This window comes from Durio zibethinus, chromosome 2 (genome assembly GCF_047325235.1).
Source record: "Durio zibethinus cultivar Kanyao isolate XHJ-2024 chromosome 2, ASM4732523v1, whole genome shotgun sequence".
Classification (NCBI taxonomy): Eukaryota; Viridiplantae; Streptophyta; class Magnoliopsida; order Malvales; family Malvaceae; genus Durio; species Durio zibethinus.
In genome coordinates this window covers 11,358,137-11,374,316 of record NC_143163.1, presented here as the reverse complement: position 1 = coordinate 11,374,316, position 16,180 = coordinate 11,358,137, and the positions used below count along the sequence as shown (strand labels likewise).

The 16,180-nt window shown below is 30.1% G+C and overlaps 1 protein-coding gene across 1 annotated transcript; it reads left to right on the top strand.

Annotated features, from left to right (window-relative positions):
• Positions 1 to 280: 280 nt before the first annotated feature.
• LOC111308440 (indole-3-acetic acid-amido synthetase GH3.10-like) lies at positions 281 to 4,015 on the top strand. The gene is made up of 4 exons (XM_022906764.2): positions 281 to 1,181; positions 1,514 to 1,615; positions 1,830 to 2,650; positions 3,287 to 4,015. The coding sequence occupies exons 1-4, from the start codon at positions 850 to 852 to the stop codon at positions 3,820 to 3,822; spliced, it is 1,791 nt and encodes a 596-aa protein (XP_022762499.1). The 5' UTR covers positions 281 to 849; the 3' UTR covers positions 3,823 to 4,015.
• The last annotated feature ends 12,165 nt before the right edge of the window (positions 4,016 to 16,180 follow it).

Genomic DNA, 16,180 nt, shown 5'->3' with positions numbered 1-16,180 from the left:
CAATGTCACTTTTTCTGACACTTCATCATAGTTTAATGAGATGATTAGGGCACCCAGAAACTGGAAAAGACCAAATGACACAATTAATCATAAATGGTTTATCATTAAAACACGCTCTTTTCGTTGTCATAATTGCTAGTATAGTTAACTCTGATGACACCAACAAATTAAGTAATGATTCGGAGACTATCCAAATCAGCAGGATTTCGCTGTCATAATTTCCTGTCTTTGAACTTTAGGACCTTGGGACAAGAAGACAAAAAGAAACAAAACAAAGAACCTTCATCCCGACCCACCATGGGATATGAACACATCAGATGGCAATAACATACCCTAGCCAAATGAATGATGATGGATTTACTGGCATATAATCTTTGGTTAGAAACCAAATGCAAATTGCAACACAAAATGGGGATGAGAACTTTATCACTTTCAATTGATGGCTTATAAACTTGTTGGAAAAATGGGCATGGAGCCAAGCTGTCAGACCTTGCTGGCTTTGGTCCCCTGGCACATTCTTCTCCATATCTTTTCAAAGAAGAATCTCTCTATTTCTCTCTCTCTCTCTCTCTCAAATGATAACACCATGACTTGTGGTCTAGAAACCATCGTACCATTCTACAATGGAGCTTCTGCAATATTAGGAGGTTTGTTGAGCTTTTCATTATGGCGCAAAGACTTTAGATAAATAGGCCATAAGCATGAGGATGATATTTTCAAGTGTGGGCTCCTTGGCTTTTCTCTAGGTCTCCATTTCTAAGAGACACAGAGAAAGACCCACTAGCTGCTAGAGCAAACATATTATTTTTTGCTTTTGTCTCCTCTGTTATTTGCAGCACCACCATCTTGATGGAACCAGCTCACGCTGTGACCAGTAATGGCAATGGCAGCTATGACTGCGACATTATCAGTTGGTTCGATAGTGTATCAGAGAATGCCGCCATAGTTCAGAGGGAGACACTTGGCCGGATTCTTGAGCTGAATTATGGAGTGGAATACCTGAAAAAATGGTTCGGGGACGTCAAAATCCAAGAGATGGATGCATGTGCATTGGAATCTCTTTACACTTCTTTAGTACCTCTAGCCTCCCATGCAGATTTGGAGCCTTTTATTCAACGAATTGCAGATGGGGACACCGATCCTATCCTCACACAACAGCCTATAACCACTCTCTCTCTAAGGTATGCATATCTTATTCACTTTTCCTGTTCTTTTCTACTGATTTTATTTTTCTCCCGGGTCTTCATTATCCCATAAAGTTATCTTTTAGATTTATAGCATGTGAAGAAACGAACCAGAATATGGAATATATGAGGACTCTAGCGTTTGATTCGCCGCAAGAGAAACCTCTCATTTGAAACCAAAGTTCAAGTGCTCGTATCTCCCTGTCATATTGATTTGAAATAAATCAATCTGCTCCGCTTTGTAAATATCAATACTGTTCACATCATCTTTCTTGATGATTTTTTAGTTTTTTTGGTTTTGTCAATTATGGCTTTTAATTTTTCTGCAGCTCCGGTACCACAGAAGGGAGGCCGAAGTTCGTACCGTTTACTCGCCATAGCTCCCAGACTACTTTGCAGATATTTAGGTTGGCAGCAGCTTATAGATCAAGGTCATTCTTCCCTCCCTCTCCCAATCAAATCCATAGTCAAATTTCTTTTCAGCCATGCATCAAATATATGGCCCTCTTTCACCGTAAAGCTGTATCTTTTTATTAATCTGTTCAGTTCAGTCATCAGTGTACCTTTTTACCTTTCTTTGTGTCTGCAATTAAAAAAGTTGTTTTTCTTTGTTTGTGTACTGATTCCATACCCTTTATTTTACAGGGTTTATCCAATAAGAGACGGAGGAAGAATATTGGAATTCATATATAGCAGTAAACAGTTCAAAACAAAGGGAGGATTAACAGCAGGAACAGCAACAACCCACTATTACGCAAGTGAAGAATTCAAGATCAAACAAGAGAAGACAAAGTCATTCACTTGCAGCCCACAAGAAGTGATTTCTAGTGGAGACTACAAACAATCTACTTATTGCCATCTCTTACTTGGCCTCTTCTTTTCTGATCAAGTAGAGTTCATCACCTCAACCTTTGCTTATAGCATAATCCAGGCCTTTGCCTCGTTTGAAGAGCATTGGAAGGAAATTTGCAATGATATCAGAGAAGCCACTCTTTGCTCAAGAATAACCTTGCCAAGGATTCGCAAAGCTGTGTTGGATATAATTTCTTCAAAACCATCTTTGGCTTCGCAGATTGAAGCAATTTGCGAGGACTTACAAGCTTCAGATTGGTACAGCTTAATTCCTAGGCTGTGGCCTAATGTAAAGTATGTCTACTCTATAATGACGGGCTCAATGCAACCGTACTTGAAAAAACTAAGGCATTATGCTGGTTCCTTACCACTAGTGAGTGCTGACTACGGGTCAACTGAGAGTTGGATTGGGTTGAATTTGGATCCTTCTTTGCCCCCTGAGGATGTCACTTTTACTGTAATGCCCACTTTTTCTTATTTCGAATTTATACCCCTATACAGACAGAAGCAAGATTTGACTTCAGGCACTGTTGACTTCATTGAAGATGAACCAGTGCCACTCTCCCAAGTCAAGGTTGGACAAGAATATGAGATTGTCCTTACTACTTTTACTGGTAAGCTTCTGTTGTTTGGTTTTGTTTTGTTTTTTGTTTTTTTTTTTTTGCCCTCTCTCACATCAATGAAATCGTCATCTCCCATCACCATAACTTGAGTTTCGCCACGAGATTGGAAATTTCACGTTCCTCAATTATGTATACAACTATATATTAATCTCCCATAAGCAGCTTTGCATGTTCAAAATTCAATATCATGATGTCTACCATGACTGTTATATCCAAATCAGAGTTTTTAGCTCTTTGATCATTGAACTTTTGATCAACCTAGGCAGAATCGACAAGTTATCATGACACATAAAATTACCCTCTTCTATTTTGTAGTTTATTCGCTGCAGCACTACCTTATTATCCTACTACAGGCCAACAATTGATTTGACAAAGTGCGGATTGCTGAAACCGAAAATGCCAATAGATTTTGGATAAAATCTAATCCTTTTTAGGGATATATTATAACCACTAGTAGAATTTATGAAAGTTAGTCTGGAATAGAGGATAGCTCAATATATATCGGAAGATTTAAGTGTTATTGCTTATTCTAGTAAGGTTTCTGTGGTTCTCAAAGATGACAGGTCATTTCTTGGAATTTTGTTTCAAGATCCAGAAGTAACTTGTTTCACTTGTTATTTTTGGCAGGGCTTTACAGATATCGGCTAGGAGATGTGGTGGAAGTGGCTGGATTTTACAAGGGTGCCCCAAAATTGAACTTCATATGCAGGAGAAAGCTAATATTAACAGTTAACATTGACAAGAACACTGAAAAGGACCTTCAGCTAGTGGTAGAAAGAGGGTCTCAGCTGTTAAGCAAGTTTGGAGCGGAGCTGATTGATTTCACTAGCCATGCCGATTTGATGCATCAACCAGGGCACTACATAATTTACTGGGAGATCAAAGGAGAAGTGGAGGAGAGGGTGCTAGGCGAGTGCTGTCGCGAAATGGATGCTTCTTTTGTGGATCACGGCTATGTTGTATCAAGGAGAACCAACTCGATTGGACCTTTGGAGCTTTGCATTGTTGAAAGAGGGACTTTCAAGAAGATTTTGGATTATTTCATAGGCAATGGGGCAGCACTTAGCCAATTCAAGACACCAAGGTGCACCAGCGACCAGATGCTTCTTAGAATCCTTAATGTTTGCAGCATTAAGAGGTACCGCAGCACAGCTTACAATTAACAAACATACAGTTTTACATTTTGGTCGGTCGGTTACCTCTAATTAAAGTACATTTTTATAACTAAGTGTTCTAAATTTGAGTTACTTCTTTTGAGTTTAGGTGATGATTGTTTTTTTTTGCAGCGATTAAGATGCTAACCGGTGTTACCTTATTTGCCTATGATAATTACAATGCAGAGTGTTTTACAAATTATGAATATTGCGTCCTTTTCTATATTTTGACAAAAATTTGTATGGCTATTAATACTAGTATTTTTCCCACTTTGTGTCGTGTCATCATTTTTTTGAGCAAAATTGATTTGGATATTTGTTACAGTTGACACGAGTGATAACGTGGAATGTTATGTTTTCCCTTTTTTCTTTTAAACAAGGAAATTATATTAGAAAATTGGAGGAAGAGATAGTTTCAAGAACAACATAGAGTAGCCGAGAAAAACATCTCACAGAACATTATTGAATAATCAAAATCGAAAATCTCAAAAAATTTACTTCTATGTTTGGAAATTTGGATTTGAAAGAGTAGATTTAGACTTTATTTGTCATACAAATTGTGAAATTAATATGTACGCACTATATACGCATAAATTAGCAATATGATTATATATTTGAAAGGTGTAAAAGATTAATTTCAAATTTAAAAATTCCTATATCATGAAAGTTATATTTATACATGCTTTATTACATAATTTATACTAATTTTAAAATCTAAATTTCTTCTTTTAAATCCAAATTACTAAACGTAACCTAAGTGATCAAATAATTAATTGACTAAAACAACGAAAATATGATCTTATAATGAAATAACAAGATTCAAGATTCAAATTTTTTTCATTAATTTTATTATGCCAAAAAGGAATTATCTCCATAATTGGCCAAAAAAAAAAAGGATTTATCTCCATTCAGTCATACATCCAATATTTATATATTTGATTGTTGAATGGTAAAGCCTTGAGATTGTGAAATGGAACTTCATTTGACTTGTTTGTATCAGCAGGGGCAAAGAGGCGTGAAGAAGATTGATGGTGGGATTGGTTTCCTTCTTTAAAAAAGGAACACTATAGATAGATACATGTACGGTAGATGTCTAGGGCAGGCTTATACACAACCATATAACGACCCAAAGGTCAAGAATATATATATTTTAGTTTTTTTATTATAACTATTATCATTATTGTTGTTATTATTTTTTTTATAATTTAATATATTTGAACTAAACCCTTTCTAAATAAAATTTATGATTCTGTCACTGTTTGTAATTTTTTTAATTATTTTAGATTATGATTTTTTTTATAAAAAAAAAACTCAAAAACAAATAATTCCAGAAATTCTATACTGTACCCTTTTAAATGAATTTATAAGTGCTTGCCCCAAAAATGCAGTTCCACATTTTAAATCTCTATGGAGGAGGGCTGACAACAATCAATTAATTTACTGGTCCTCGCTTCCTGCGAAGCGATAGAAGATCCATATCGCTGCAATTATAGATTGATGTAGACGGAGATATATATTCATGTTTATGGTCCATCGGTTCTTGCCCATATCAGAAGAGGAGATTATGTTGATACTCATTTTTCTTTTAAATTATGAACCTCATATATGATTTTTCAAATCTAAGAGTAGTAGTAGATAAGTCAACGTCTTTAGATAATATTTGATATATAAAATTATATTAGGATAAGATAAAATTATATTATTAATAAATTTAGATTAAATAATATTTTATTTTATATTTGATGTATATAAAGATTAAAATAAGATAATTTATTTTTAGTTAAAATTATTTTTTAATTTTATATAATTTAAATTATTAATATAATTTTTAAGAATATAAATTTAATATGATGGTTTAAAAATAATTCTCTTCACTTTGAGATAATTGAATCATCTTATATCAAGATGATAATGATTTTTTTTGTAATCTTATCCCTTTTAATTAGATACAAATTAAATATAATATAAAATAATTATTATATTATATTATTTATCATCTTATACACTAAATATAACCTTAAAATAAAGCTTCATTTATTTTAAAAAAAATGACTTTCGAAAAATTATTTTTAAAAATTGAAATTTTTTTTTACTATTTAAATGAGTTAATGAAAAATAATTTTCAATTGTTTGATTGTTTACTAGAAAATTTGTTTTTTTTAAATAATATTAATATAACTATTAAAATATTAAAAACTATTTATTATTAAAATATATTGAAATTATTTATTATTAAAATTATTAATATTAAAAAATAATTATATTTTAATAATAATATTTAATATTTAAATATTATATTAATATAAAAATACTTAAAATAAAAACTATTTATTATTCTTTATATTATTTATTAATATATTATTATAATATTTAATAATTAAATTAATGATATTTATTATCATATTATTTATTCATATAATATTATTTTTAATATATTATAATATTATTTATTAATAGTATATTATTTATTAATATATTATAATGTTATTTATTAATATAATATTATTTATTTATATATTATAATATTATTTATTAAGATATTATATTAATAATATATTATTTATTCATATAATATTATTTATTAATATATTATGATATAATATTATTTATTAATATAATTTTATTTACTAATTAGTATAATATTATGTATAAGTAAAATTATGCTAAAAAATATTGATAAAAATTTATACTAATAATAGATCTTTTTTGAAAAATATTTTTTTAAAATCTGTAAAATAATTTTTAAAAAATGATCTTATTTTTTATTAATCAATAAATTATTTTTTATTGATCAATAAATCCTCTACCAAAATAAATCTGAAAATATAAAAAATATTTTTCAAACATTATTTTTCGCAAAACAACAGAACCTAATAGATCAAATTGATTCCACGAAACCTCTAAAGAATTCAAGGCGAGGTTTGCCAAGGAATATTTCAAAATTATTGACTTGAAATTTAATTCGAAACTCAAATTAATTTGATTTAATGATGAAACTAGAGATTAAAAAAAAGGCTAAGAGAGCACGAGAATTAAAATACATGAAGTAATGGAAAGATTGTATCTTTTACCCCTTACCTGGTTCCTTATACTGATGTGATATCTGTCAATGCAAGAATAAGGTTTATATCGGGGAAATAGTAGGAACAATTTCAGTGGATGTGTATATATGAAAGCATACGCGGTTCCTTCGAGGAATTTGCTTTCATCCATTGGACTTTTCTGATGCATCATGGATCATCGTTAAAAAAACACAGGCTTGATAATGACGGCACAAAAGGTCAGGCTAAATTGCTAGTGTCATATTAATTGCAGTAGCAACAAAAATGATTGGTCGATTGACAGTAAAAACTTTTTGCGCACAAAAGATCTTTTTGAGTTAATATATAAATTTGTTCTTAAATTTTATGATTTTTATGATTTAATATTTATAAAAAATTTATAATTTAATATTTTAAATTTATTTTATCAAATATTTTATATAGTTGATTAACAATATTAGATAAAATGATAATATAGCAAATATTAATTAATAAAAATACGTCATATATCATAATTTTATTTATTAATTTTTATCATGTTAATATATTATTAACAAAAGTGATATCTCAAAAAAATTACGTAACAAAATAAAATTTGATATCAAATTTTAAATTCTTTTAAAATATCAAATCATTAAATATCATATAATTTAAAGACCAAAGTATATATTCTGGGAAAAAAAGTATATTAACTTTTAATTTTTTTTTAAGACTAGCTTCATTGATCCTTAGTTAGCTTATTCACAAGGCAAAAATATTTTTGAAACCCTCCCTCCCTATTTTTAAGCAGAGTAAAGAATAAATAAAGGTTAATATAGTTGTGGATGACGTTATTCTGACATATTACATAGTACTAATACATGCTAGAGGTAGTGTAATAAAATATTTTCCCATGTAAATAATAATTACCCATCCCATCAATCTATTATTCATAGTAATAATACATGCTTTTTTGGCACCCTCCCATCCTTTTGCTCATTTGCCCAAAACATACCGTTTTTAGTATAGACCTTTTTTCCTGGTTGTTGGTTTTTTTCTTTTTCTTTTTTTTAAGTTTTTGAATTATTTATTTTTTATATTTTTTTTAATTAGGTTTGAAAAATTAATTTAAAAGAATAAACTTATATATATTTTTATATATAATATAAATATTGGATAAAAGAGAAATCAACGGTGTATACACATAATATTCTCATTTAGCTTCTATTTCCCTTTTTTTTTTTTCTTTGTCCCTTTGTTTTATTTTGTTTCATTTTATTTCAATAAACACTAACATGTAAAAGTCAATAAAAGTAAAATATTTTTTCTATTTTTTAATTTTTTTCTCTTGTTTTTACGTTTTATTTCTAAGATAAATTTTTATGTCTCAATTTCCTCTCTTTTATTTTTTTTTATATTTCTCCTACTGTATTTACAATTCTCTTGAACTTTCTTTTTTATTTTTTAATTATTTTTATAGGTCAAATTCTTAAGAAATTAAAAAAAAAAATCTCTTTGCTCAAAACTCAAAAGTCAAAAATAAAAAATCTTCAATATTTTTATCTTAAGATTTTTCAAAATTTTTGTATTTTTAGTACAATTTATTTTAAATTTATTTTAAAATCAAAATTTTGTTTTTTGTGGTTTGGAAAAATCTCTTTACATATACTTCTATTATAGAAAATGTCACTTTTCTTTAAGTAAGTGGTAAATATTCATTTTTTTTTCAATTTTTATTTTTTAAACCTTCTGTGTCATTATTTTTTATTGCACATGTTAAAGAAGAAAACACTGGGATTTGATAATAGTAATATCTTTCTTTGACTAAAATATTGACTAATTGATGGTTTACAATTTATATCGAATTGATAGTTTAATCATAAAGAATACATTCAAAATCGATTATATGATTGAAATTTTTATTCATATATTTTATTTGATGCATTTAGACAAATTTATTATATTCGGTCTTTGAATTATTGGCTTGCAAGCCTTGCAGTGTCATTGTAACGTAAACAAACGAGATGAGAAATCTCATTCAAGGTGATTATTCAAAGTCGACAGAAAATCTCATTAGATTATTCCACTTATAACTTTGTTTCTGGGTTACTTCATATTCTTTTTAAAAAATTGAAAAGATATCATATATTTAAAATTTTTTATTCTATTTTGATATATAGGTTTCGTTTATAATGTTGACGAGTGATCGAGGTTTAAATAATAACAACTTTAATTATTTTAACACAAATAAATACATAATCTTTGAATTTGTAATTTGATAACAAAATCATTGTTTTGTACATTTATATTTGTCTTGCTTTGCTTGTGTGTTTTGCATTTCAAAAATATATTTACTATTTTTATAAAAAATGTGTAATTTCTTCCGTTACATTTGCTATAAAAGCTTTATTTCTCTGAAATTTAAAAAAAAATACAAAAAATAAAAAATATCTTGCGACAGGTAGAATTCTAGTTAATAACTGATGTATAAATTCTTTTTCTTTTCGGTAAATGGTTTATAACTTAAATGCTGAGAATGGGGCTGGCGAGGAGGGTGTCCTGCTTAGACCACACCACGTTCCTTGGACTGTAGGTGAAATAAATGCAAGATATGATGCGGCCCATCAAACAGTTGGGGATTCTCATTCATTCACTCAAGAATCGTAAAAAGTAGATTATATACATACAAAGCTCAGCTGTATATAGTTGAAAATGGCTGATGATGGTAATACTGTTAATCACTGAGCAAATAAATGGGGGCAATAAAACCCCTGCAGAGATAAAGAGGCAATGAAACTGGTATTTGAACATGAACTTAATGTTAATTTGAAATCAATTGAGTTTTTTTTATGTTTCTGTCCCTCAATGAATCTGGTCTCTCCCGCTACATTTCTCCTTTAAACGATGCTTGCCTGGCTGAGTTGAATAAAAAGCTAGCATTGTATTGCATGTGTGTTAGCCCTGGCCAACTGTCAGCTGACAAGTTCCATGTTATCTCTGAAACAACTCAGCAATCCCCAGCACTACGGTTGACAAACTTGAATCTTCCGCCCTGAGCCTCGCCCATGCGCACTTGCACATATTATAATTAGGCTTTCCTTTTCTTTATATATATATATATATATATATATTATCTTAATGTATAGTTTCATATAATATAATAAATAATATTATAAGCCAGTTTAAAGTTTGAGACAAAACTTTAGATTATATTTGACTTAAGAAATGATCTAGATAGTTTTTAAAATCATTTGAACCTTTTTCAAGCTCACCTTGTTATGATGCATTTTTAGTACCTTTATTTTGAGTTTGCTATATTATTTCATTTTCTTTATTTATTTTAGCCACATAATAAGTCTAATTATGTGGCTAATCCAATTATGCTCACTTATGTATTATGGACATTTTTATATATTTGAGAGGAAGGGAGGCACAAGGAATAAAAGAAAAGAAAATGGTAAATCAAGGCAAAGCCTAATAAAACAAAAAATGACTAAAGTTCAAAAAAAAAAAAAAAAAGAAAATGTCCTGAATAAAGAATAAAGTGATGCATCAAGCATTCAAAGTTTCAAAAAGCTTTCAATTTTTCAAAGTCCAAGAAATTTCAAAGAAAGTAATTTAGGGGTTTTGAGCCTAAAATTTCCTTTTTCCTACCTTGACCAAAATCCTACATTACAAGCTGAAAGACCTTTTAATCTTGAGTCAAGTATGTAAATTAACATTAGTAGAGATGGAAGAGGAAAGTGAACATATAAAGTCTATTTTGTCTTTGAGTTGAAATGTGATTAAATGTTTTGCATTTTTTTCTCTTGAGTTATATATATGAATTAAAGATTGAGTAGATGCATATGTGTATAAGATATTAGGAGCTTGTTTTTTTAAGGAATTTCTTATAACTCTATATTTATATTTTGCTTTGTATTATGCTATAGTGCATGATAGGAATTTAGGTACCTTTTGACTTTGTGAGTATGTATAATGATCTATAGTTTTGTTGATCGAGGATTTTGCTTGTGGACAAGCAAAGATTTAAATGTGGGGGCATATGATAACACCTAATTATATAGTGATTTGGTATATTGAAATGGGTGCAAAGTTTAAAATTTCGTTGATTTTTAGTGCCTTAATGCTAAGTTTGCGATTTTTAGGGTTTAAAGCCTATGGACGAGGAAACATGCAACCCATGCATGCAAAGGCATATTTGGCCATACAAGATCAAGGGTTAGCCGAACCTCATTGGCTAAAGATCATTCAACCATACAACCAAAGAAGAATTTTACATGCACATGGACTTTACACCATACTGCTAAGAGAGGAATTTGCATCCATGAAGGACTCCTACACCATTTAGCCAAAAGAGGTTGAACTCCACCATGACTTTTTTGCTTAGCCTTGAAGAAATTCAAAAGCACAAGGATTCCCATCTCCCATATCCATTTGGCTAAGACAAAATCTAAGAGGACTTCAAACAATTTCAAGTTCACATGGACACTACCCTATTCAGCCAAAGATGCTTTCATGCAAAGAGGACTCTTTTGTGTATCTATTGAAGAATTATGATAAAGGAAAGATTTTTGCTATTTGAATTTAATGAATTTAAATGGAATTCAACTACTTATCTTGCATTCTACCTTAGCCGAACCTAAAAAGAAGATGTAATCAAAATGGATTCCATAATGCAATACAAGTTTTGGCAATCTTTAATCTTTTACATTTAAGTTCTTTAATTTCATGTTTGGCAATCACCAAGTTTCTTTGTTTTTAAGATTTTCATTCTTGTTATTTTTAGATCTTGTTTTGACTCTTGTCTCTAGCTTACTAAGTGACAATTGGATAAGTGAGATTTAAGCCTACATTACTATTCATTTGCTTAATTTTGCAACCAATTCTAAATTTTCATTTATTTAGATATAAAATATTAGGATTTCAACTTTGATAATTGAGAGCTACCTAATAATTACAATCTATAATCCATTGGGAGATGATACTGGAATATTTTCATTTTATTACTTGATCTGTACATTTGCATGCTATATAAAAAGCAGCAATCACTTTACCTTTCTTACTTTAAGATCTCAACTACAAATGATTTCGGATAAAGTAATGCATTGTTAGGGTACTTAAGCCTAAAAAGGCCTTTTTAATAAGTTGACCCTAGCCTTACATTACAAGCTTATAAAGTCTTAAATGACCTTTAGTTATATGTTTATCTACATTAGTGGAGAGAGGTGTGATTAGCAAACATATGAAACTTGAGCACACTTTATTGATTTTTATTTTTGAATCTTCATGTTTTGCATAGCATTAGTACATTTCATGCAAGGACGTGTGAGAGGTATTGCTTGCCTGTGGAACCATAGTTAGAAATGAACTTAGCCTAGCTTGATTCTGTATATTAGCATATGTTCATGATTTTACTTTAGTTATATCCATTAATCAATTCATAAGACATTCATGTTGAATGAAGCATTAAAAGTAATTGATGATTTTAGCTCAATCTTGTTTTGATTGAGGACAAGCAAAAGCTTAAGTTTGAAGGTTTAATTGCACTAAAATTTTAAAATTTTCTCACTCATTTTTAGTGCAATTTCTCTTGATTTTTGGCTTGATCTTTGAAAATTTTGGGAAAGATACTCATAAATGCATAGTTGTCTAATGTATAGGAGAAAATATAGAAAATGAGGAATTTTGGAGTATATGGACTCATTTTGAAGGATTTACAGTGGTAAAAGTTGAAAAAGGCCATAAATAGTGTGATTGTTCTATCTTGCCATTTAGGGGAGTTCTTCTTAACCTTTTCTTTTATGATTTTTTCAAGCTTAAATAAACTTCATGGAACATTATTTTAAGTCTCAATTCTCATAATTTGCACTTTGAGTTGTCTTTTCTACCTCAATTATGCATTAGTACATTTTTAGTATCTTTATACATGCTTGAAAGGTAATGAGTGCGTTAGGGAGTTGGAAGTTAATTCTGAGTTGGTAATTCTCCATAATTTTTCTAGTGATTGCAATGTCAAAATTGTTCACTTAATGACTCAAAATTTGGCAACAAAATGAAAAAGTGAATGATTGCATTTAACACCAAAAGAGAGAAGGCAAATGTGCAATGATGTCGTGTATGCAAGCTTTATGTAACCACATGCACTTTAGGGATTTAAAGGAGACTTCTAGGAGTTGCTGAGTTGGCTAATTGAAGGACCCCCTTTGGTTATAATCTTGAGTTCTTGGAGTGCAACGGATAATGAGAAGAGAGTTTGAAAGCAAAGATAGCTTAAAGAGCCAAACAAGTAAGCAAAGGCCATGAAGGAGGGGAGGAAAAAGGATATAGAAGATTGGCAACATAGATAATTTTGCTGAAATTTCAGGGGTTGAACCACCTCTTATTTGCCTATAAATAAAGAGGAGTGGCTAGCCAAAGAAAGGAGAATTAGATAGATTTTTAGATTTTAGTTTTAAGTTTTTTGCATTTACTTTCCTTTGATCTTTTATTTTCTTGCTCTCTAAATAAAGTTGTTTGGCAGCCAATTTTATTTTACTTTCTACGCAAATTCAACTTTCTTGCTTCACTTTTCAATGTACTTTTAGATTTTTTCAATGAAATTTCCATATTCTCACGTTCTCATCTTCAATTTTCATTGATATCACATCAACATCAAATATGTTTTTCAACTCGTGGTTTTGACCTCTTCATAGTGTTTTGATCAAATCTTGATGAAATCTTGCTTGTTTCAAGCCAATTTTTTTCTTAGATTCCTAACTCATAGGTTTTTAAATCTAGACAAAATTATCTTTGAATTTGATCTACATAATTCCATAAAAATCTCCAAAGTTTTGGCTAAACATTAGTGGCAGAAATGAACATTGCATGAGTGAAAGCATAGCAAAGACCTTTTCTCCATCTTGGCATTTGGTTTGAATCTCTTGCACTTTCTCTAGCACTTTGCACTTTTTGATTCATATGTTTACTTAATATTTCTCAATTGACTGCATTTAATTGCTTGATTTTAATTGCCATTTGGATCAATTTCTTTGATAATGCTTTGTTTTTCCAGATTTGTATGCTGTTTGAGTTTCTAGTTCAATGAGCTAAATTTTCTATCATGTGATGCAATTTCTTTGCTGAACTGTTTTGTAAACTTGTTGATGCATCTTATATTAGCTCAGTTCTAGTTAGTCCTTGCTAGAAAATTCCAGATCTAAATTTTTCCTTCTTGACTTGGTAGTTTCTTTTTTTTTTTTAACTTAGTTTTAGTTTTCAATTTCCTTATTCAATTCTTGCAATTTGTTTTTTAGTTTTTGTTCATCAATTTGATTTCTCTTATTATTCTTTGCCTATTTTCTCAAATACCAATTGGTATTCAATCTATTTTATACAACTTTAACTCAAATTTTTAGCTTAACAATTTAGGTTTCCAGATTTTCCAGATTTGCATCTAGAGTCGGTTTTCACTCTTTTTGAATTGATCTTGCCATTTTTCTTCCAAATTTGCTTCATGATTGTGTTTTCCCTTTAGATCACTCATTATTCTTACAATTTCTAGTTTAATACCAATCAAATTTATACAAGATAAATACAATTTACTTGCTGAATGTGCAGTTTTAGTTTTGAAAGGATGCGTTTGGTTTTGCTTGGTTTATTAAGGACATGAACTTGTGCTTTTGTAAATCCTTTGAAATTCTGTTTTTAATTTAACAAGCTACTATTTTGCACAATTCACATTTTAGGTAGTTCATTCCTTACTTTAATAAGAGGTTTCTAGTATTTTCTTAGTTGGAAGTTGTATGGTTAGTTAAAGTTAGTTAGAAGGTAGTTAGATTTAGTTATAGTTAGTTAATTTGGTTAGACTGCTTTAGTTATTGTTTTTGTTTCATTTTCTATTTGTTATCTTTAATTTTTAGTCTAGAATTACATTTCAATTCATGATTAGTTCATTACATTTAATTTTATCTATTGTTTTTGCACATTCTTTTATTTTACTTTGTCTACATATTGCGTGCCTATATTTTACTATAATCATGTGTGATGTTTTGGTTGATTTTATTTTCTTAGTTTGTTTGATTGAACCAACTTTAGAGAGGATATGGGGATAAAAGATACTTAGGCTAGGAATCTCTTCAATTAATTCTCATGGGATCGACATTTATACTTTTTAGCCTCTATTATTACTTGTACGGATTATGCACTTGTAGAATATGACTGATCACTCAGCTCAACCATCCCAATACTGACCAACTTGCTCTAGCAGGCCCTACCATGGAATAGTTCCAAGCCTTAAACTAACAACTTCAATCCCTAAAAGAAATGATCCAAAACTTACCTTACCATAGACTTCAAAGACATTTAACCTGACCACTCTAAGAAACCCACATGTCCAAAAGTTGTCGAGCTATAATGACATTGTAGTTTCGTTAGCATCAGATGAAGAGGAGCAAGCCACACGAATGACCCATAACCCCACACACACCTCAATACAAGCCACCACTCGAAATCCAAGCAAGCCATCTTGAAACCATAATTGAATAAAGACTTGGAAGCTCAGATGCAAGCCATGAAAACAAAATTAAAGAATAAGACATATGATGGTACATTTGACTTTGGAGATGAATTGAAATTCTTGTAAACCTCACCTTTCACTAAGAAGATTGATCGAGCTATGCCACCAAAGGGGTTTAAAATATCGACCTTGGAGACATATGATGGTACATTTGACCTTTTTGATCATTTAAAGCTTTATCAAACTAATATGATGATGTAGTGAACTGTCAAAGCTTTGATCTGTAAATGATTGGATACTATACTTAAAGGGGTGGTCGATCACAGTACTGTAGTCTAAAATTAAGGCATATTACTACATTCAAATAGTTCAGCCATTCATTCCTATCCAACTTCGTCAAAAACCAATGAACCAAGAAAACTACATTGAGCTTGATGTCAATCTACCAAGGCCAAAATGAGTCCCTAAAAGAGTACATCATGCATTTTAACGTTGAGGGTCTTTAAGTGAAAGATCTAGAGTAAGCTACTATAGTCATCACTTTGATCAATAGGCTCAGTGACAAAGAGTACCTGTTCAAGCTCACTCTCTCCCTAGAGTCACCAAAGACTTTAGTTGATGTTCTACTCATCACCAAAAATATATCAACGTTGAGCTTATAATGAAATGCAACCAAGGTGAGAAAGGTTCATTCCTCTTCCTTTGCTTATGAAAAGGAAAGAAAATCTACAATCTCTTATGAAGGAAAGAAATTTAAGATCCCTTATGAGGGAAAAGACTAGGGTACTTTAGAGCTAGGAGCTTAGGCTAAAAACAAAGCAACTATACTATACTGAATAACTTTCAAAAA